Genomic DNA, 25597 nt, shown 5'->3' with positions numbered 1-25597 from the left:
GCGCGGCCGAAGGCCGCGTAGAGCGAAGCTCTACTAACCATAACACGTGTGTGAGCATATAGATTCCAATACATTCCAGTACCCCTTGGACTTTGAAATCGTGTCCCGCGGGAAAAGTCTCGCGCCTCCATGTAGGCAGCCATGTTTTAATTCTCGTTATCAGCACGGCGAGATTTGAGATTTTCTGTACTAGACGAAACGTGTCATCGGGATACGCTTTAAAATTACTTTAACTTACATATATACAAGAACAACGCAACAAATGTATTGGCCAAATATAATAATAGGGTACTCTGTATGTTCTCAAGCGCACGGCACCGTCAGCAGTGACGTCACAAAACCTGACGCCAAAGATGACGGCACTGTTTCCCGCGTATTTTTGATAACATGTGTGGCATATTTCCAAGTTTTCTCCGCATCTGATGAAAAGTAAATTGAACTATTGCATTTGGATTATATCGAATTCTTTCCAACTATTGATATCCTGTGCATGTCAGTGAAATATATTTTATTGTTAATCTCGTAGAAAAATGTAAACAATATAAAGTTATGATGTTATATAATCCTGTATTTACATGACATGGAGCTGCGCTCTTCTGAGGCTTTGCCTTAAATTCATATTAGTGAACTTTAACTTTAAAAGCATTCGTCGCTATACAGAAGAACAAAGACCAAATTATCAACAAATTCTATATTGAAAACTGTCTTGAATTATCACCATGGTACTCGTCTATCAGCTTTGAAGAGCAGCAATTGAAATATTTGAAGTAACTAGGAATACATTTGTTTATAGGAAAGTAATTGTACAGATGATAATAAATGTCCATCTTAGACCCGCCAACATCCATTTAGTTTGTATCCATAAATGTACGTCTGTAACGGCCCAAATTTGAAAATTGTTTAAAAAAAACGAAAACCATTTGCTGCTAAGTGTAAAAGTATGAAAGTGTGTATGTATAAAGTTTGCTTTGCTGTTTGTCTTGTAAAATTTACACTTCAAACAGTCTTCTAAATTATTATACAAGTAACACTATCTTTTGAAATATGTACGTCAAGCACCAGTAGTTAATACGACTATGATTCATTAATAATATCACAAAATGTGACACTAAATATCTGACATTGATGATATAGTTTGTATCTACCATAAAATACCCCAGTACTTCTGAAAACTTAAAACCGTTTTTTATTTAAACCATATTGAGGATTATGAAAATAGTATGTAATGCACTGTGGCAATATAATTCTAAGTTTTCTACGGAAGAAAATAAAAATAGTTTCCAAAACATAACAAAAACCAGACAACAACAAAATCCATTTTATATGTGTTTTATTGAATGGTTTTAGTTCATAACTTGTCAGTTACAACCAGTCTCGTGAATAGCACATGCCATCGCCCTGACTCCAGCCCAGGTCTCGATCACAGTAGGTCTTATCTGGTCCTCGGGCAGTACAAAACCATAATATCCATCGTCCCTTAGCTCCAGAGCGTAAGAATATTTCACTCCCAAAACATCTTTTACCCAGTCAAATATCCCACCGGCAGCGTTGTCTGCAATACGTAGACACAAACGTTGATAAAATGTAAATTATATAATTGCAATAAGATTAAAAAGAGTTTTATAAGTGAGTATGGTTTTATATATACTCGGGGAAACATGTTACAGGAAATAGAAATACAAAATTCGGATCGAACAATATTTATTTCTGTATCTCCATTAATAATACATACGCAATGGAATCAGGATATCAAAATTTAAAGTCTGTCTCAAATCTGATCTGGGGCCTGTGCAAAGAACTCTATTTACGTGAACAGCGTTTCTAAAGGTTGCACTTGTAGCTATAGAAAATGCTTGACCTTTGTGCATCCAGCCATTTGTGCCCAAACCCTCTAGCCAAATCTAGACCAATATGGACTGTTCCGACTATGATCAACATATTTTCGCGATTTCGCGGGGCATTGACATGATCGTGAAATTTTGATCCCCGAAATATTAAGAATTTGGTTGAAGGGAATTCACTTGAATTCAAATCGCGAAATTTCGATTCGCTAAAATTTAATTTTCCTAGTTTTTAGTCCAAATCTCGAAAATAAATTTGGACCCACTAAAATAACGGGGTGTAACATCCTCGAGTTGTACGGTATTTTATTATCCTCGAGTATTTTATTATCCTCGAGTTGTACGGTATTTTATCATCCTCGAGTTGTACAGTATTTTATCATCCTCGAGTTGTACGGTATTTTATTATCCTTGAGTTGTACGGTAATTTATCATCCTCGAGTTGTACGGTATTTTATTATCCTCGAGTTGTACGATATTTTATTCACCTTGAGTTGTACGGTATTTTATTATCCTCGAGTTGTACGGTATTTTATCATCCTCGAGTTGTACGGTATTTTATTATCCTCGAGTTGTACGGTATTTTATTATCCTTGAAGTCGTTCGGTTAAAGGAACAATTCAGTCTAAGAGAACCTTAGAATTTGTACTGTATAGGAAAAACCCCATTTCTAATGGAAATTAGATCAGACGATTTTACTTGATATATGTCAGAAAAGCCCATGGTGGTGAAATGCGTGTGAAATGTTCAAACTCGCTCGCTGTCCGCCATTATACATTGTGGTCGAACATCTTGTATGCCGAACCCTGTCCATTGCTCGTATCTAGTAATGCTACTTTTGTCTAGAACTGCTCCAATCGCTCTGACAGTAGTGTGTTTACCTTATTATGCGAATTGTCTTGAATAAAAATCACTTTATCACCTCCTCAGTGGCTATGCAGTTCATTGGTATGGGTACAGCGTACATATTGTACCTACTTAACCGTATTGATCAACGGTTTGTAATTACAGCGGTATCAATTCAAATACTAAGCAATGATGTGGAATTTGTCAATATTTTATGATATATGTTTCATACGAAATGTAGAACAATACATTTATGCCATATTTTGCTTCTTGGTTATGTAAAAGAATTAGCCTGAGTGAATTGTCCCTTTAATGCATTTATCATGTGATGCTATTAATTGTTTGTAGCAATATGACACAATATTGATCACCTTTGGCACATCCCCTCAGGCCCGTGGAGGATCAGCTTAACTATCGGTGTTTGTACATTTTTGAAACCCTATCCCATAGAAATGCAACATAATTCACTACACTAGCCTAACATAGGACCAGATGCGGTAAAAAACAAGAGGCCCAGATAGCCTGTATTGCTCACCTGGAATTTAAAGTCCAGCAATGTTCTTAGTACGGGTAAGATGTTTTTAAAGATTTACTTCTAATCCGCCACCATTTGACTTCACCCCGTGGTTTGTTGCCAAAGGAATACGTATGTTACTACTTTTAAATACTTGCTGGTTGGCTTGCGCGAGATCTTTTCAACAATTGATACCATCTAAGTCGTTTATTTCATTCTAGTTTCAAAAGCAATTTAGCCAATGAAATACCATTTCTTGGACAAGAACCAGACACAAGAATCAAGGTTACAGGTAAATATACTAAAATATTTACAGTTTGCACTGACATGGACTCAATAACCATGTTTTCTAGTATTATCATTATCAGTGTATAATGATATCACAACACGTACAACGATTCTATTGATACGGGAATAGTCAATGGCGTAGCAATGTGAGGTCATTACCCCACTTTTGTTGGGAACATATGAATGACTCGATTCTAATCAGTTATTCAATCGAATTCGTTGACGATGACAGGAGAGAAAAAATATGGGTATTTTAATGAAAATATGCAACTGCTGTGAGAATAAAATGTATTCATTTACGTGAAAAACTGTAAATATAAGGAATATGTTTTAATTTACACGGGCTCCATTATCATTATTTATACCCTATAACCTCAACAAAATAAACATCTATTCCTTAATAGAATGATATACGTTTTACATTTTTTAATCCAGCCGATTTTGTGTATGTGTTATTGCCGTAGAGGTACCGTTGTAGGAGAACATACTGGTTCCTTTTAAACAAACAAAACTATCATATAGGAATCTTCGATAGTTTAATTATTCTATATCTTTATGTTTATACATTTTATTTATCGTGACTTTCTAAATGTCCGTTCTACAAATATTCGTTTACTACTATTTAAGCATTAAGAATGTCCGTCCGTTTTTTGTCTATGACTTCATAAACCCAAAAGATATCGAGAATAATGGTTATAATTTAATTTAGATAACTCAATCAGGTACTAATAAGGCATTAATTTCCGTACTTTAAATTCCTCGCGAAAAAGTTCTGTATGTATGACGTCATAATACTCGATGTACAAATATTTCGGTCTTTGAAAAAATAACCTCGAAGATCTAATCAATAACAATGAGTGTAACAAATGGAATTGAATTATCTGTTAAAACCGTAAACGTGGACAAATTCGTGAGTGATTCATCTTACATTTCGCATTTGCAAACATTCCACAATGGGGTTTTTTTTCGGGATAAATTCACACTGTTTGCAAACTAGCTTCTGATATGACCAAAATAATACAATGGGTAAAAGTTTGGCCCTTAACAATTTCTTCTTAAAATTTTCTCCTCTCGTAAATTTCCAGGGTTACAGTATTCTACTTCTTGGCGTCCGATTAAAGCAAACGATGTTATGAACGAAAGCTTACAAAGAACTGATGGAGAATGAATAAAAAAAATCGAGTTTGTTAATTTTCAAATTTTGGATACTAGACACTTGCTTAAGCGAGTTTCATTATTTATTTGAAAATTAACTAAAGATAATTTAGATAAACATGATGAATAACAGTCACGCTTTAGGGACCTATTATATACAGATATATCCAGTATCCCAAAACAGTCAATATTCTGTTGTTTATAATAATAAGCAACTTCCTGTTTTAATAGCAATTTAAAGGGAAAAGTACTATAAAAAGCAGTCCAAAGTTGAAAGCCTATCGGAATCAAGAGAGTTTGAAATTGACCAATGAATGTAGCCGTATGTGTAAACACTGGGGTGGGTAAACTCAAGCAATAACCAACTGCTGTGGAATTAATCACATGCTTTTTTCCATTGTAAAACATGCATAGCTATTGGATAAACATACTTACATTTCACCGTGTTGTATGGATTTCCGACCAGATACTGAGTGCCGCTCGTTGCATAGAGAGCGTTTATTGCAATGTATGCAACCTCTTCCTGAAATGACATAGACATATTCTTCAATTACTTGTATTATCATTATCATTATTTTGACACTCCTTGTCTTCAAACTTTTTGGTCACATCCGCAAAAATATCTTAAATATGTAATTCTTTCGGCATACTAGTCGCATTATACAGAATCATAAAAGATGCTGCTCTAGTAATACTGCTCTCAAGTGTTTGAACGTTGTGTAGTCAGAATCTTATTATTTTGACAAAGCTCTAAATTCAGGCAAATTATTTTTTGTAATATCAGGAAGGCATTCGACCGCGTATGATATAGTGGCTTTCTTTTCAAACATTAAAAAATGGTATAGGTGGAAAGCTTTTATCTTGGTTTGAAAATTTTTTAATGAATAGGAAACGGAAAGTAATTTTAAAATGAATTTAGATCTAATTATGATGGAACACGTCAAACTTTTTTGGTTCATTACTTTGCTTGGTGTACATAAACGCGATTTTTTTCTGATAGAGATTCCACTAGAAAACGTTTTGCTGATGGCACATCCTTATGTTTGGTTGAAGAAAATCCTGTTACAACATGTACTATATTAGAATCGGAGATAGAAAAATAAATACACGGACAAAGCAATGGCTTGTCACATTTAATCCAGTTAAATTAGAAACTATTAACAAGTTAGAAAAAGAAATTTTGTGAAAAAAGGAAAAAGTGATATAGCATTAACGTGACAAAAATCAAGTTAAGGATGCTCCCCCGCCGACAGAGCATAAACGATACCAATCAGTGTACAAGGCAGAAAACCCACTCAAGAAAATAAATATAAACTATTTTGAGGAATTCGAAATGTAACAGGTCATGTACATTATTTCCATATTTTTTTCCATTGCAAATTATCAAATTCATTGAAGCATTTAATTTTTCACAGATTTTACATCTTTTAAGATATCAGGAAGCTTTATTTTCTGTGTTGCACCTTCAATCGATCAGTTCCCAAGAAAACATTTGTGTTTGTTTCTCAAATTTGGACCTAAACTCTACACAACACAACAATGGGCATATATAAAAATAATAAATGGTAGCTGGGCAGCTCATGGCAACTACATTATTCCAAAATTAAACCTTATACCATCTTTAAAATTCAAACTCGATGAAAACACCCTACAAACAATTTATTGTTCATTCATAAGACGTATCACGACTAAATTTAGGATCATATTATTTTTTCTTCTTCCTAACTGACTTTATCTTTCCTAATGCATCCCTTGGCACCGCCTCACTTTTGGCCTTGAGTTGAGCGTTCGCTCCTGTGAGGAACGCTCTGGGTTCTGTCCCGTGGCCGAGACACACCAAAGTCTATAAAAGTGGTAGTTTCTGCCCCTGCTTAGCGCTCAGCAAAACGGGAGTGGGACGACTGGTTCGTCCGTTGCCAGTATAATGTGACCGGGTGGGGTGTGTTGCTTGGTTTCTTCGGCGGCATGCTTCAGTGATATAGCACTATAAAAAGGACAACAGTTCCACTATACAAGAAGACACAACATGAATATACCGCAGTCTCCCAAAACACGCACCTCGCACAGCATACACGCAAGCACTGCATACATGGGAGGCCGTCCTTACATGACCATAGCTGTTAATAGGACGTTAATTAATCAAACAAACAAACAAGGAGAAAGGAAATACATTTTATGGAAATATACCTCATGAGCCAAATATTGAAGTCGCTGGATTAATAGCAGACGGCACAAAACAGGTTATTATGTGTGGTGTGGTCGAAGATATAAAAACATTTTATATTATTTTTTGTGTTAATTAGGCATATATATACACGATTAAAAACAAATTATTGTTCGAATGATGAATATCATTTATACTCTGTCGGCGGTGGAGTATCTTTAAAACGCAAATTAATGCCTTGATAATGTTAAGAGGATAGATAACTGGCTCAAACAGTATTTTTTTCTGCGTTTCATTTTGGTTTTATATTTTAAAAAGGCATTCTGTATGACTGATTTTAGGACAACTTACCAATCTTGCGTAGTCGTCAGGTATTACATTATTTGTAAATCCCCAGGGTAGCATCCAAAATTGGCTGTACGCATGCACGTTTAGGTATGCAATCAATTTACTGGCTACATTTAACGTAGCATTCGCGACAGCCTGTGTTTCTAGTTCACTGTGTGGTCCCTGGCCTCTGTAGATGTCACTACACATGCTTGAGCTCGTCCCCTCTCCTGCACAATCAACATTATAACATAATATATTACATGTTTTATTATGTATCAAAATCAGATTATATCTGCTGTTTATGATCCGCTCAGTACAGAGCCTATTCGACAGCTATTCTTAATATGATATGTGATACATTTGGAAACTGGTTTTGTTTTGACATGCCTATTGACATTTTCAACATGTCCAAATCACGAGGTACATTTTTTTCTGTGCAATGTGTAGTTATAATTAACTGATGGGACTGGGGAAATATTAAAACGCTTTACGGACAGCGGACGACAGACGGCAATGAAAGATGCTGAAGCGCTGTCATACGCGCAGATCAGACGATAAAAATAGCATTTAAAAGAAATAATATCATTCTTATTTATCAGAGTTACTTCCCTTTTTTTACTCCGTCAGTACTGAATGCGGGTTGGAGTGATGTTTGGTTGATACATGACGTATATTTCATATCAAGGTTGATGACGTATCTAATATAGAAAATTTTGTGGCGCATTTTAAAGAATATGAAATATATTATGAATTTTTTATATAAAAAACAGACAGTGTAATTACTACACCGGCCGGTGACACATCCTCGTGAAAAAATGGCGGTTTTAGAGTTGTAAATAACACAACACGTCAGAGCTTTCTGGGCTCAGTTTCATGAACATTCCTTAACTTCCAGGAATACTTTAACTTACATTTTCCTATAGAAAACCATAACAAAAGTGAAGGAGCCTTCCTTCAAATCTGTAATGGTTTTCTATGGAGAATTTTAAGTTAAGACTTATCTTTAACTTTAGGAATGTTCGTGAAAGTGGGCCAAGTCAATCAGTATAATATTTTACGATAAAAACCGCCATTTGAAAAAGGGCATCATTTTACTGAACATATCTAATATTAAAAAGTGTGTTAAAAATAGTTCAGTTTTGGAATAAATTAAATTTGGTATCAATATAAATATAGCAATTGAAATTATTTAAAAAAATAAATGGTGAAAAATTGGTCACACTAAAGGAAATAAACGAGATTTGTTTATGACCAGTCATATCGTTAGATTATGGTTACGGGGGAAATTAGAGGCAACCATTTACTGATTTATTTATGGCAAAATGACGAATAGTTTTCACATGTTTGTATAAATTATTATTAATTTTTAGTATTCTGAATAAATTCTAAATGTATTTGGATGATTTCCGCTGGTGATTAATTCTGCGACCCCGACCAGTGTTCTTTTTTAAGATTGAATTACAACGACAATGTTGTCTGTCATCACAAGAAGCAGACGATACAAAATTGGGACTATTTAGCTTAGAATAAAGCCGATATCATACATCCCCCTGACTAATGTTGTACTTGTGAGTTAAGCTTTAATATTTTGGTATTTTTTATGCTAAAAATTAATTTTGGTCTAAAACTGAAAATATTGTTGGTAACTGAAATTGGTATTAGTCATCTTTCTGAACAAAAAAATTGTTTAAAAATGACATTTGATTTGGTATACCGGGCCGATTACATGTTCTTCACGATAATATCTCGCCAGCCATTAGGGAACGCCCAGACCTAGAGATAACGTAATGTAAATTTATTTCTGAATTTCGCGATTTCCATTTCAAAACAAGTTTGCGAATATAATTATTCCCGGATTAATAAAAAAGAACGGAGATTCCTATCAATAGAAGTAAATGCAGATATTAATTCGTAGAGACTTACTTCCGCAAATTGACTTGAATTGCGAAACTAAATAACGCGCGAAAGAAAGTTGGTTTGCACTATTAGGTTTGAAAATCAAAGATATGTACCGGTCATCACAACGTACCTCCCCAAGCTGTAGCAAAATTTCTGTTCAGATCTACTCCATAGCAGAAAAAATTGTTATTCCTTCTGTTTTTTCTCCATAACCGCTGTGATGGAAAAAATAGAAATCACTAGGTTAGCGAAACGTCAAAAGGTTAGCATGCATCATTTTTTCAATGATTCTAGAGTCTGAGATAAATTGTGTCTAAAAGCCAGTTTACTTGATCGCACCTTAGAATATTCCTTGTGGTGTACACGATCTAGAGATTTGTGGCAGCCAAAAAGGTAAAACTATGTCTTACATGTTATTAAAATTCTCCAGATTTGACACATTCTCGCTAGATAAACAAAGAACACTTACATTTATTCATCAGAATTACGTTAAACGATTGTTTGGCTGGTTAGAATTTAATTGCAATTTCAAAACCGAAGCGTGGTACATTTTATCTTCGAACTTTGTCATGGTTATGTGGCGCAATTTGCATCACGAATATTGATATATGGCTATTGTTTTTTTTTTACTTAATTTGTCAATTGATTTAGCCTAGTCGAAACAAATATGTTTTCAAATATGATGGCTTTGGCGTCCTTCAAAGAGTCTAAAATAACTACATTTCTTAGGCTGCCATTCTTTGGAAATAGTCGAAAATTTCATCAACAATAACTGAACAATAACTTTTAAATGTGCTTTCATCTTGGATTTCGGATCGACCCGAATTATAACAACACATGGTCGGGACTATGTCAGAATCATTTCACATGAGTTTCAGCTGAATCGGACTGGTAGAAATGAGAAGTTCCAAGTGTGTTGTTAAGATTGCGGCCGTGATGGCCATCCTGGATTTCGAATTACTCGAAAAATAACTTGGTCGAGATCAAGTCAGGATCGATCACTTAAAGCAAGTTTCAGCTCAATCCCACTGTTGGATTGTTTTCGCCTCTGAAAAAACCCCAACTTGGTTGAGACCATGCCAGGATCGATCACTTAAACCAAGTTTCAGCTCAATCCAACTGTTGGGATTTGTTCGCATCTGAAGAAACTTTAGAACAATTCTACAATACTAACACGGACAAGGTGTAAATACACAATGACCAATTAAAGTCGGGTTTCATCCTTTCTATATAAGTTTACAACTGAACAGAGCCAGGTAAGCACTTAGAAGAGCTTCAGATCCATACATAATCACAAACGTAAGATCTGTGCATCCTCGTAAGCAACAGACAAAGCTTTTTTGAAAAAAAAGGTACCGTATTTACCTCAAACTAAATTATATTCATTTTGTAACTGAAGTGATAGACTTACGTCTTTACTTAATTTAGTATTTGCGAAATAGAAATCAAGTTTATAGATAAGTTTCCAACAATCTGTCCACGATGGCATAACAAATTTGTTCTGCGGTTTCCTTCAACCAGATTCTTGTTGATACAGAACCTGGAATAGGACACTTCATATTTTAACTATATATATTATGTATTTTTCTTTGAATTTTCCTGATCGAATCTTTTGACGGATTTCAATCAATTTGGTATACTTATAGAGCATTGCTTACACTTACAGATCACAATATATTCATACTTTTAATTAATGTATTTTTGAGAAAACATTGTTTTATCAACGAGCAGCACTTTTTCTTGGAAGCGATGCAAAACGAAACATAAAAAATAAAAAACATTATGAGCTGAAAGTGTAGATAATTTGCTATAAGTATGCCAAATTTGGTTAATATCCATACATGGGTGAGATCGGGAAAATTCAAAGATTTTTTTATAAAGACATGAAATATATGGTTAAAAATATGAGGTGTCCAAGTACTTTTGTCCAGGTACTGTATGTTAGAGTGTCTGGTCATACTTCGATTGCTGGTTAGTGCCATATTTGCGTTTTCGTGGTTTTGAAAAAGGATAACTCCGTCTCATACCCATCATATGCAACAGTGGCGGTAGTCAAGCTACCACAGGTTAATTTCAAGCTAGGCCAGAATCTACTACTCACTGGAATATCACAATATATCTTAAAATATACCTCGTGAGCGTGGGAGTAGACGTAACCGTCAGGATTAGACACTGGAATGATCTGCCAATCAAACATCTCTAACATTTTAGAGTCATTCTTCAACTGTAATTAAAAAAGCAACAACAATACAGTCAAAACTAGAACTTTTTGGCAAAACCAAACCTACCGCCTTTTTGTTGACAAGAGGTTAATTGGGTAACAATGGAAATCAAATGATAATGGATGTTTTGAGAACTTTATGGTTGAACAGTTTCCATTCTTTGAAAACCCTTTATACCAAATTAAATACTGACCAATCAGAAGACTCAATTGTTTTTATGGTAACAATTATTGAAACATTTGAACTGAAATTATAGACAGCTATATTTCTAAAACTAAACTTCGGTTCATAGGCTAATGAGCTATTGGCCATTTCACACTCTTTAAAGTAACCTGGCTATGATGGCAATCGGAATAACAAAAGACAGATAAGGTCTTGAAAACAATATCCTTAGGATTTGTCATTACTTAAACCTCTATAAGTTTTCAGCTTAATTGGATAGTATTATTTGGAAGCATCCTAGTACAGTACTCAGGGGAGGAGCTTACCTGTTGGATAAGGAAAAGACAGAAGGGAAGAGATGTATAGTACTCAGGGGAGGAGATTACCTGTTCGATAAGGTAAAGACAGAAGGGATGATATGTATAGTACTCAGGAGAGGAGCTTACTTGTTTGATAAGTTAGAGACAGAAGGGATGATATGTATAGTACTCAGGGGAGGAACTTACCTGTGCGATAAGTTAGAGACAGAAGGGAAGAGATGTATAGTACTCAGGGGAGGAGTTTACCTGTTGGATAAGGTAGAGACAGAAGGGATGAGATGTATAGTACTCAGGGGAGGAGCTTACCTGTTCGATAAGGTAGAGACAGAAGGGATGAGATGTATAGTACTCAGGGGAGGAACTTACCTGTGCGATAAGTTAGAGACAGAAGGGAAGAGATGTATAGTACTCAGGGGAGGAGTTTACCTGTTGGATAAGGTAGAAACGAAAAGAAGGGATGAGATGTATAGTACTCAGGGGAGGAGCTTACCTGTTCGATAAGGTAGAGACAGAAGGGAAGAGATGTATAGTACTCAGGGGAGGAGTTTACCTGTTGGATAAGGTAGAGACAGAAGGGAAGAGATGTATAGTACTCAGGGGAGGAGCTTACCTGTTCGATAAGGTAGAGACAGAAGGGAAGAGATGTATAGTACTCAGGGGAGGAGTTTACCTGTTGGATAAGGTAGAGACAGAAGGGAAGAGATGTATAGTACTCAGGGGAGGAACTTACCTGTTCGATAATGTAGAGACAGAAGGGAAGAGATGTATAGTACTCAGGGGAGGAGTTTACCTGTTCGATAAGGTAGAGACAGAAGGGAAGAGATGTATAGTACTCAGGGGAGGAACTTACCTGTTCGATAATGTAGAGACAGAAGGGAAGAGATGTATAGTACTCAGGGGAGGAGTTTACCTGTTCGATAAGGTAGAGACAGAAGGGAAGAGATGTATAGTACTCAGGGGAGGAGTTTACCTGTTCGATAAGGTAGAGACAGAAGGGAAGAGATGTATAGTACTCAGGGGAGGAGTTTACCTGTTCGATAAGGTAGAGACAGAAGGGAAGAGATGTATAGTACTCAGGGGAGGAGCTTACCTGTTCGATAAGTTAGAGACAGAAGGGATGAGATGTATAGTACTCAGGGGAGGAGCTTACCTGCTGGATAAGGTAGAGACAGAAGGCAGGCGATATCCACTCCCTGGCATGTATCCCACAGTCTATGAAGATTGTCTTCTTATCTTGACTAGACTCTCCGTTTGAAATCTATCGTTATTTAAAATACCATTATACCACTAGCAATCACATCAATAGTTATTTAACAAAATAAATCCTAATTCAATGTTGATTGTAATGAACATCACTCATATCACCACATAATTAAAGAGGTAACTTATATACCTGTGACAACTGTAGCTCCCTCGTGAGGACTTTGAAAAAAATGCGACTGCAAGTCAAATCTCCATACATGAAAATTGTGTGATATTTTCAACGCAAATCCCGTTGTTTGTATATTTTATGGTAAATCCAGCTTAATTTCTAAAAGAAATGTTGAAATTGTGCCTAAAAAATAGTAATTTGACGCTTTGACGTCATGAGGCTTTATTGCATGAGTAGCCATGCAATACAGCTTCAGGCGACATGGGTGTATTGCCCTAGACCAGCTAATATTACACGTGTAGGTCCATGGAAGACAGAAATCATTTATGCAAAATCTGACCCCCTTCTCCAAAAGATGATTTTCACATAATGGGATTAAAATCTATCATATGACTGTTAGTTTTTTTTCAAGAATACGCTCTATTTTTCCTATTAAGCTCTGCCCATTCGACCCCATCCTCGATACTCCAGGGGTAACTATCACTGTTATTGTAATAATCCATGGGCTATGTCATAATAAAACTGAAGGCATTTTAATAAACAAAACTAACCATGTACAGGCTTTCACAATCTTCGTTTGCCGATTAGTAGAGAGCAATGCCCAACTTCAAAGCCATACCTACCGTTATTGTACATCAAAGCCATACCTACCGTTATTGTACATCAAAGCCATACCTACCGTTATTGTACATCAAAGCCATACATACCGCTATTGTACATCAAAGCCATACCTACCGTTATTGTACATCAAAGCCATACCTACCGTTACTGTACATCAAAGCCATACATACCGATATTGTACATCAAAGCCATACATACCGTTACTGTACATCAAAGCCATACATACCGCTATTGTACATCAAAGCCATACCTACCGTTACTGTACATCAAAGCCATACATACCGCTATTGTACATCAAAGCCATACCTACCGGTACTGTACATCAAAGCCATACCTACCGTTATTGTACATCAAAGCCATATCTACCGGTACTGTACATCAAAGCCATACCTATTATTATTGTACATCAAAGCCATACCTATCGTTATTGTACATTAAAGCCATACCTACCGTTATTGTACATCAAAGCCATACCTACCGTTATTGTACATCAAAGCCATACCTACCGTTATTGTACATCAAAGCCATACCTACTATTATTGTACATCAAAGCCATACCTACCGTTATTGTACATCAAAGCCATACCTACCGTTATTGTACATCAAAGCCATACCTACCGTTATTGTACATCAAAGCCATAGCTACCGTTATTGTTGATCAAAGCCATACCTACCGTAATTGTACATCAAAGCCATACCTACCGTTATTGTACATCAAAGCTATACCTACCGTTATTGTACATCAAAGCCATACCTACCGTTATTGTACATCAAAGCCATATCTACCGTTATTGTACATCAAAGCCATACCTACCGTTATTGTACATCAAAGCCATATCTACCGTTATTGTACATCAAAGCCATACCTACCGTTATTGTACATCAAAGCCATACCTTCCGGTACTGTACACCAAAGCCACACCTTCCGGTACTGTACATCAAAGCCATACATACCGCTATTGTACATCAAAGCCATACCTACCGGTACTGTACATCAAAGTCATACCTTCCGTTATTGTTGATCAAAGCCATACCTACCGTTATTGTACATCAAAGCCATACCTACCGTTATTGTACATCAAAGCTATACATACCGTTATTGTACATCATAGCCATACATACCGTTATTGTACATAAAAGCCATACCTACCGGTATTGTACATCAAAGCCATACCTACCGGTACTGTACATCAAACCATACCTACCGTTATTGTACATCAAAGCCATACCTACCGTTATTGTACATCAAAGCCATACCTACCGTTATTGTACATCAAAGCTATACATACCGTTATTGTACATCATAGCCATACATACCGTTATTGTACATCAAAGCCATACATACCGTTATTGTACATCAAAGCCATACCTACCGTTTTTGTACATCAAAGCCATATCTACCGTTATTGTACATCTAAGCTATACATACCGTTATTGTACATCAAAGCCATACATACCGTTATTGTACATCAAAGCCATACCTACCGTTATTGATGTTCAAAGCCATACCTACCGTTATTGTTGATCAAAGCCATGCCTACCGTTATTGTACATCAAAGAACCACACCACCAGTCTCATCCCTTGTCACACACAGAACCTTCAGATTTGCTATAGCAAAGTCCGGGATTGTATATTACAACAGTGATAGTAAACCCTTAAGTTTCGAGGATGCTTCGGCCCCTGGGGTGTCAGGGTCACCATTGGCACAACACGAGGTTTCCGAGTAAATTTGGTTAATTCATCGAATAGTTTATAATTAGTAGTGATTAAGGCGAAATATTGACAGACGGAGGCCGAGCCTTGGCATAAACTTCAAACGAACTTGCGGACCAGGAGAGCTACAAATTACGCGCTTTTCATTCATTTCTCTTATTTTTTCATATTTTAAAAACTAAAATTAAGAATTTTTGCTTAACACTTAATACTAACTTTAACAAGGCGAAGCGCTCGATTCTCTGCTGTCCGTGGCAACAGTTTCTCTACTGTCGTGTAGTTTGTTAAATGCAATCCATCCAGGTGGGTTTCTATCTGATAATGAACCAACAATGAAGTTACATTTGATACTTTAGTCGCCTTTACTCGGTTACAATTTTACTATGTTGATTGATAATTATATCGTATTGCGAGACTCACAGATCATTTGATTTCAACATTTAAATTGCCATGACATTTTATGGCAAAATATCTAAGCTGTATATTTAATATATTGATATTTTGTACTGTTTGTTTATTTTGATGAAAATTAAATAATACAATAATCAAAATGAACACAACCAACAAAGAATCGATGAAGATACATTTACATGATTTGCGATAAATAATCCTTTTTGTCATTAAACAAAAATAACAAATATTCAACTTTAGTTAATGTCATTGATAAAAAATATATAAAAAAGTATGTGAAACCCACCTCGCCCATAGTATAGTATGAATCGAAATCTATGGTTCTTGCCCCGGACGTCATTCGGCTTCTTCGTTGCAGAGCAGACCTTTCGCGATCAACCAGTCTAGAAGATATATAACACTTATAAGAATAACAAAAACAACCTATTTCAATACGTAAATGAGGAAAAAACAAAGTATAGATTTTAACCGCCCTCCCTCTCCCTATAATCATACAAAAAACAACCTAATTACTTCTTCCTGTCCCTGATACTGTTTATAACATGAAGCCAAAGGGCTTTACTGGTCACCATGAAACAGGATCATTCCAGACAAGCTCTATCCCACTGGTGGATCTTGAGAAGAACAACAAGGGACGAATGTTTGTGTTTGTTCGGCCACATGCTTTAGTGAGATAGCACTATAAAATGGAGACAACACGAATATACCACAGCCTCCCAAAACATACAGACATTCACACACCACAACACGAATATACCGTAGCCTCTCGAAAGATATAGACATACACACACCACAACACGAATATACCGTAGCCTCCCAAAACACACAAACATTCACACAACACAACACGAATATACCACAGCCTCCCAAAACACACAGACATTCACACACCACAACACGAATATACCGTGTATCAAGTTCATGATCATCTTGAGAAGACGATATCGAGTATAAACGACTCCGAGACATTCACAAGTTAAACTAACACATTTGTATTGGGCGGAAGTGAAGTGTTCAGAGTCTGCGCAGGCGCAGTACATGTTCAGTAAATATTACAGAATGAGATAGTTATCTTAGATCTACAAAAGCGAAACGCATATGTAGCCTCCCAAAAAATACAGACATTCACACACCACAACACGAATACACCACAGCCTTCCAAAACATACAGACATTCACACGCCACAACACAAATACACCACTGCCTCCCAAAACATACGGACATTCACACACCACAACACGAATACACCACAGCCTCCCAAAACATACAGACATTCACACACCACAATACGAATACACCGCAGCCTCCCAAAACATACAGACATTCACATACCACAACACGAATACACCGCAGCCTCCCAAAACATACAGACATTCACACACCACAACACGAATACACCACAGCCTTCCAAATCATACAGACATTCACACACCACGACATAAATACACCACTGCCTCCCAAAACATACAGACATCCACACGCCACAACACAAATACACCACTGGCTCCCAAAACATAAGACATTCACACACCACAACACGAATACACCGCAGCCTTCCAAAACATACAGACATTCACACACCACAACACGAATACACCGCAGCCTCCCAAAACATACAGACATTCACACACCACAACACGAATACACCACAGCCTCCCAATACATACAGACATTCACACACCACAACACGAATACACCACAGCCTCCCAAAACATACAGACATTCACACACCACAACACGAATACATCGCAGCCTCCCAAAACATACAGACATTAACACACCACAACACGAATACACCGCAGCCTCCCAAAACATAAGACATTCACACACCACAACACGAATACACCACAGCCTCCCAAAACATACAGACATTCACACACCACAACACGAATACACCACTGCCTCCCAAAACATAAGACATTCACACACCACAACACGAATACACCGCAGCCTCCCAATACATACAGACATTCACACACCACAACACGAATACATCGCAGCCTCTTAAAACATACAGACATTCACACGCCACAAGACGAATACACCACAGCCTCCCAATACATACAGACATTCACACACCCCATCACGAATACACCGCAGCCTCCCAAAACATACAGACATACACACACCACAACACGATTACATCGTAGCCTCCCTAAACATACAGACATTCACACACCACAACACGAATACACCGCAGCCTCCCAAAACATACAGACATTCACACACCACAACACGAATACACCGCAGCCTCCCAAAACATAAGATATTCACACACCACAACACGAATACACCACAGCCTCCCAATACATACAGACATTCACACACCACAACACGAATACACCACAGCCTCCCAAAACATACAGATATTCACACACCACAACACGAATACATCACAGCCTCCCAAAACATACAGATATTCACACACCACAACACGAATACACCGCAGCCTCCCAAAACATACAGACATTCACACACCACAACACGAATACACCGCAGCCTCCCAAAACATAAGACATTCACACATCACAACACGAATACACCACAGCCTCCCAAAACATACAGACATTCACACACCACAACACGAATACACCGCAGCCTCCCAAAACATACAGACATTCACACACCACAACACGAATACACCGCAGCCTCCCAAAACATACAGACATTCACACACCACAACACGAATACACCACAGCCTCCCAAAACATACAGACATTCACACACCACAACACGAATACACCGCAGCCTCCCAAAACATAAGACATTCACACACCACAACACGAATACACCACAGCCTCCCAAAACATACAGACATTCACACACCACAACACGAATACACCGCAGCCTCCCAAAATTCTATACCACAACATATGTCACACAGGAGGGGTCTGTCTTTAACCCTGGTTGGTATTCACACGTTAAACCTTATAAACCAAACCTAACCATATTGTTATTATTTGCCACATATGACATTGTTCGATTTAGTGACGTATTTCTTGGACGTGAGTATACTTACGTTTGAACATTATCAATCATTACGTCCACATCTAACCCCAAACTCCTTATTTCGGCCATGAAATGTCCGAGCACTTCCGGGGCAACTCTCACCTGGAAACTGTCACCAACATGATGCGGGTAGTGCCAGAAATCGACCTAAATCAGAAATTGGTGTACAACATATACAGAGACATTGTTATATCACGTTTGGTTTAGCGAAATGTGTCACGTTTATACAGTATGGAGAACAACGTTCCGATTTAAGTACCAAGCAACTCACAACCCATCCTTGATACTCCAGTTGTTCCGAACACTTACTATCTCAACGTCCCTGGACTATCTCATAGTAAAATTACAGGCAGCTCAGCGTAAAACATCTGAACCAATCACAGGCCTGAAAAGATTTACTTTGAAGACTACAGAGAGAGCGACGCCCGATATCAAAGCCACACAGCCAACCACAGTGTACCGTTATACGGCTCTTTTGATGTACATAGAACGACTAAATTACCTGTTCTATTCTGTTGTCTCCAATTTTACTATGAGATAGTCCAGGGTGTAGATATCGTAAGTGATTGGAACCCATGGACTATCTAGGATGCTCACAACCCAGACACAACTCCTAGTCATTCGGGACTCCTATGTACAGAGTACAGCGACCCCTATATACAGAGTATCGCGACCCCTATGTACAGAGTACCGCTGTCCCACTATACAGAGTACCGCGACCCCTACATATAGAGTACCGCGTCCCTCTATACAAAGTACCACTGTCCCTCTATACAAAGTACCGGTGCCCCTATATACAAACTACCACTGTCCCTATATACAAAGTACCACTGTCCCTATATACAAAGTACCACTGTCCCTATATATATACAAAGTACCACTGTCCCTATATTTATATACAAAGTACCACTGTCCCTATATACAAAGTGCCACTGTCCCTATATACAAAGTGCCACTGTCCCTATATAAAAAGTACCACTGTCCCTATATACAAAGTACCACTGTCCCTATGTACAAATTATAAAGTACCACTGTCCCTATATACAAAGTACCACTGTCCCTATATACAAAGTACCACTGTCCCTATATATATATTTATCGCACCTCGGACAAAAATGTCCCCAAATGATTGGCGGAGAGCCGTCACGTGGTGACCCCCTAACACTTTTTATCGCACCTCGGACAAAAATGTCCCCAAATGATTGGCGGAGAGCCGTCACGTGGTGACCCCCTAACACTTTATAGGGAGTCAGTAAATTTCATTATTGGGCAATATGGCGGCTGTCGCCCTCGCTTCAAAATTTAAACACATTCTCTTCAACTAAATATACCACTTCATTACCGCAAAACTATATATTACTTGTTATTTTTTGTGTAAAAATAATTTTAATCGTATTAATACTTCAAATTAAATGAAATGCATCTTTTTAAATACGAGTTGCTTCCCCTACGCCAGTTTGAAAGTTGATGACGCGGCGAAAGGCAAACGTAACAATTCAAGCGTTTTCTATACTGTGATTATAAACAAATGGAGGTGTTCGTACCAGTCGATCATATCAATCCTCACACTAAAATCAATTTATCGGCATAACTTTATAGTGATTATCTCAGCGAGAATGCACAGATGATCAAGGAGATTGTGCTTAAAATGTTAGATGGATGTTTGTGTCACTCTTGTTTGTGATGCTTTCAATATATACATACGGTCTGGTGTAGTATTGAGGTAGGCCAACTGTGTACATAGGAATGTCGAAATTATCGTTGATTTATGAATAATTCAGTATTATTCTGCAGGTTCCTTATGCAGTATATTTGAAAATTCTTGAAATAAATAAATAAATGTATAGCCTACTGAAGTAGGCCAATTATTTTAAAAGTGTCGATTGTTTGTTATCATTCGCCAGTATGATTTAAGTTTGATTTCATATTCTTGACCAAACAAATAGGAAACAAAGAATTAATCAAACAAATAAATAGTCCTCGATGCGATAAATTCGTTATATAGTCAGTAACTGACCCCCTATAAAGGCATAGAGGGTCAGTAAGAAGTATAGGAGGCTCGGGCTACGCCCTCGCCCCCTATAAATCTTACTAACCCTCTATGCCTTTACAGGGGGTCAGTAACTGACTATATAACTAATAATATACAAAGTACCACTGTCCCTATATACTAAGTATCACTGTCCCTATATACGAAGTACCACTGTCCCTATATACAAAGTACCACTGTCCCTATATACAAAGTACCACTGTCCCTATATACAAAGTACTGCAGCTGAACAAAAGTAGCGTGTCAAAATTTTCGCCTAGTTATGACACACACACCAATATTTCTGTTATTTCTTAGGATTTCTAGATATAATCACTGCATAAAAATAAGTGTCACATCAGTATTACACGAAATATCGGGAACAAGGGGCGTTACAAATTAAGCTAATACATTACACACAATTTATTGAAATAAGTGTTTCATGTTAAGACCTACTGTATACCACTTGATTTTCGCGCTATTCACATTTCCCCGTTATTTCTCTAGTGAACGCGAGCGTGAATTCAAAACTTTTGCGAAAAGACATGAAGGCGTAATTGTCAGTAAGAGGCCTTGATCACGAATTTACGTATTCACGATCACAATATACCGGTATGTTGAAAATATCAAGAAAAATACTTGTATACGTGAAAACAAACAGGTTTAAAGTATTTTCCGTCTTTGCATATTACAGACTTAGCTCCCTTGTGGGTAGGTATTGATTGTTACGTCATTATTATGTGAGCGCAACTCACGTCGTTTTCTCCGAAACGTATGACGTTACGCTCTTAAACACATGACGTCACAATCAATACCTACCCGCAAGTGCAGATAACTCTGTAATATGCAAATTCGGAATACTGCATTTTGATTACTGTAAAGTTGCAAATTTTCGCGACTCACTGTTTGGAACTTAGTCGACGGAGTTTACTTTCGCGAATTATCTGTTAAGTCTGCGCAAGCGTCATACAGACGTCAAGATGTAATTTGTAAAACCAGGATTTTTGTGAAATTTCGTGAGGTATGAAATTTCGCGAATTTAGATAAATCCGCGAATTTCGAGAAATTAAAACCCCCTGAATATAAAGAACTACACAGTACATCATATTTAATGTATATAAGCCAAAACGAAATGTTACCTCCAGTTGTTCACCCAGAGCTGCTATGGCCGACACATCACTCTGTTGTCTGACGAATACCTTGAGCACACGGTGTCTGTAATTATAATAATTACAGATACTTCTAAGCATAATTCCAAATTGAAAATCAGTGAATGTATACCTATGTTGTCAATGTGTACATTGAAGGAAGTGTGTTAAATGAAAATGCGACATTATCACTGTCGAGTACAACCGCTGAATGTAGGTCAAACCCAACGACAAGCCGATTTGGGGAAATCTTTTGGATTATAATATTGCAAATTAATATCTGATCTACTCAATGATAAAAAATGAAAAAAATTAATTTCAATCTGCACTGGACTTTTTGGTTGTCGTTCTGAACAATAGTATTGTAATTATGTATTACTATATAATATATAATAGCACTATGTATTTGTTCATACGGCTTTTGAGTTTCAAGAAGGTTCGGAAAAAAATTGGTGTAATCATAGCAACTCATGTTCCAGCATAATGATCCGGTGAGGTAACACCATTAATGTCGCTATCACAAGGAGACACAACAAACACACACTCACCACACACATCGCTAAACGCTAAACAGAATAAAGTCAATTGTTTACTGTATAACGCACACTTAAACGTTATATATTCAGATTTACTCGTCCAATAATAATAATAAAAAAATGGAAAAACAAACACACAAATAACAAACAAACTAACTTACCCGTCGTATGATTTTGCGGATGCCACAGTAAGGACTACTAACAGTATAAAAGGAGTCATCGTCTACAATAAGGAGACATATGACACTTGTTTATTACCACTTGGACCAGTTTCAACAACATTCCTCAACTTTAAGGAATTCTTTAAAGGGACAATTCAGTGAGGCCAAATCTGTAACATTACTATGAAGCATAATATGACATAAATGTATTGTTCTACATTCCTTATGAAACGCATAACAAGAAATATTGACAAATTCAACGACATTGTTAAGTTTTTTGATTGATACCATTGAAATTCCAAATCGTTGATCAATATGATTAAGCAGGTACACTCTGTACGCTGTACCCATACCCGAGCCAAAGTCACGGACGTTAAACAAATGCAAAATATAACCACTGAGGAGTTGATGAAATTATTTTTAGACAAGAATGCACACACGTTACTGTAACAGCGATTTGAGTAGTTCTAGACAACAAATTCTTTACTACACTGGTAAGGGCCAGGGCTCGGCATACAAGACATCCGACCACTATATATGATGACGGATAGTAATCGAGTTTGAACATTTCACTACAGTGGACTTTTCTGGCATATCACAGTAAAACCAAATAATTAAATTTCCATTAGAACTGGTTTGTATCCGATATATGTGCAAATTTTAATGTACTCTTAGAGTGAATTGTCTCTTTAACTTAAAATGTTACATAGGAAAGCGTTAGAGAAGATAAAAGAAGACAAAAGCCCCTGTTTGAACTAGTGATATTTTGTATACGTGTATATTACTTCTTAGTTGTACTTGAACAGAACTAATTTGACAACAAGAGTGTATGCTTCCGGCCTAACATAAGGTATTGATATTGACTCGTCAATTACTGTATTGCTTTTAAATATACAAAACTGAAGAAAAAAAATAAAGATTTCAGGAAATAAAGTCCACAGGGTTCAAGTATATATGTATGTTACTATTTAATCTTGTCGTTATATTTACTATTGTCTATAACAGGTACAAGAGGCGTTTGTTTGACCGGACTAGACTTGACAAAAATATATACATCGAATCCTTTATTTAACCTTGTCATGCAGATGGCGGTTGTAAACTACTACACGTGAATATATACTTTTAGAAATACCAAACATGAAATGAAGACTAGTTTTGAGAAAAAATGTCCAACTGCTGTATTTGTGTCAAAATATGCAAATCTATGGAAATGGATTAGAATCTTTTTGTTATTAAAAAGAACATTTAGAATGTTCAGATCACATTATAGCAATAAAACTATTTAACATAAACTGTTTAAGACATACAACAATCTACGATTCACCAGTAATACCTAATGTTAGACCCCATGCATACACACTTTTTATCAACTTAGTTATGTTTAATTACGCCTAAGAATTTACACATATAGTTCACCTAAGAATTGATATAGTTAACGAATGTTCGTGAAACTGGGCCACCGGGAGATTTCCTTTGATGGACATAAAAAGAATCGACGCTCAACTTCAAAGCAACACAGTGTACCATTATTCGATTCTTTTGATGTTCATCTCTACTGGCCTGTTATTGGTCAGTTTGTTTTCTCCTGAAATGCCTTCAGTTTTATTCTGAGATAGTCCAGGGGTGGCTATAACCATAGTGAAAGTAACCCCTTGAGTATCGAGAATTTCAGCAAAACAGATATGAATTTGTTAACATTTTACTTTTACAAAAGCAATGTCACTAGTAGGTTGGCCTGTGTTATACATTTTCGTTGACAGTTTTCAGATGCAGAACTCGAACAGAATTCTCAGGCAGGAAAAATTATATAAATTACCCTTTGTATTACAGGAACTTTACCTGGTCTATTTATTGTCTTATAATACAATAAATCATATTTTAATTATGAAATAATTATTAATGATACATTATTCGATCCTATTGACTGTACCATCATCGATGTCAATAACATTTGTTGAAATGAAAATGCAATAAAATTTCCTACATTCTAATACCTAGATAATTAAGATACAGCCACAGCGTCTCTGTGTGAACAACAAAACATACTTACTTTGAGTAGAGCTTTGCTACCAGGACAACGACTTCTGGTAGAAATGGAGTTGTTACGTCTTATATAATATGCAGTCAAACTCCGCCCATCATCATCATCATCAACTATCATCGCTATACGTGTGTGGGAACGCGCACAAGTGGCAGTTTCCATCTGTTAGAAGACATGTTCTATGGGGCGATGGCTAATCAAGGACTCACGATATTGGACCAAAGTGTTATTTATTTGACAATTTGTAACAAATGCACCTTTTAGGATATTTGTACGGAAGCGTATTCGGCTCACACAAGAAAATTTTTTTTCTTCAAAATAACGAAAATACTTGATTTGGCGGCCGCCACTTTGAGATAATTCGCTAGGCCTACTTACGAATTTTATGGCAAATATTTACATAGCGACCGCCATAAAATCATTTGTCTGCCGCCACATAGATATAAGATCATAATGCGGCCCCCATATATCGGCTATATATCTAAGTGGCGGCCGCTAAATTAAACATTTTCGTTAGCATGAAAAATATTTTCGTTTTTGAGCCTATTACAGATTTATATGGCGACCAGTAAATAATATAAGACTCTTTCATATGTGGATATGGCGGATAGGGATTCTACCCAAGGGTCACAAAACGTTATATTTTCTTCCATACTTCACAGGGATATCCCGTGGTTGCTAGGGAAAAGATATCTCTATCTTACACAGGGGGTGTAAGACAGCTCACACGCGCTAGACAATAACGTAACGGCATCAATACATGCGGCGTAACTGCGGCGTGCATTGTAGATTAAGTCATCAATTTTGACGCAT

General features: G+C 36.8%; 1 protein-coding gene across 1 annotated transcript; it reads right to left on the bottom strand.

Moving 5' to 3' along the window:
* Positions 1 to 1313: 1313 nt before the first annotated feature.
* On the bottom strand, positions 1314 to 24960 carry LOC138315440 (carboxypeptidase B-like). Its single transcript, XM_069256469.1, has 12 exons — positions 24794 to 24960; positions 22744 to 22805; positions 22038 to 22113; positions 18880 to 19016; positions 16146 to 16242; positions 15665 to 15763; positions 12892 to 12999; positions 11169 to 11261; positions 9168 to 9252; positions 7160 to 7365; positions 5080 to 5167; positions 1314 to 1552 (listed from the first exon to the last, which is right to left on the bottom strand). The coding sequence occupies exons 1-12, from the start codon at positions 24944 to 24946 to the stop codon at positions 1359 to 1361; spliced, it is 1398 nt and encodes a 465-aa protein (XP_069112570.1). The 5' UTR covers positions 24947 to 24960; the 3' UTR covers positions 1314 to 1358.
* Between the last annotated feature and the right edge of the window lie 637 nt (positions 24961 to 25597).

The sequence above is a fragment of the Argopecten irradians genome, chromosome 2 (genome assembly GCF_041381155.1).
Source record: "Argopecten irradians isolate NY chromosome 2, Ai_NY, whole genome shotgun sequence".
NCBI classification, from domain to species: domain Eukaryota; kingdom Metazoa; phylum Mollusca; class Bivalvia; order Pectinida; family Pectinidae; genus Argopecten; species Argopecten irradians.
Note: the sequence above shows the minus strand (reverse complement) of the source record. Positions and strands in the feature narration are given on the sequence as shown.

What these genes read in the sequence shown, in the direction of transcription:
- LOC138315440 (XM_069256469.1), bottom strand. Translation starts at nt 24,946, where the DNA reads ATGGAAACTGCCACTTGTGCGCGTTCCCACACACGTATAGCGATGATA. An exon ending in GTCTCTACCTTATCCAGCAG is followed by an intron (nt 11,262 to 12,891) that starts GTAAGCTCCTCC and finishes TTTTAATTACAG; the next exon opens with TTGAAGAATGACTCTAAAAT. An exon ending in TCTACTCCCACGCTCACGAG is followed by an intron (nt 9,253 to 11,168) that starts GTATATTTTAAG and finishes TTTCCATCACAG; the next exon opens with CGGTTATGGAGAAAAAACAG.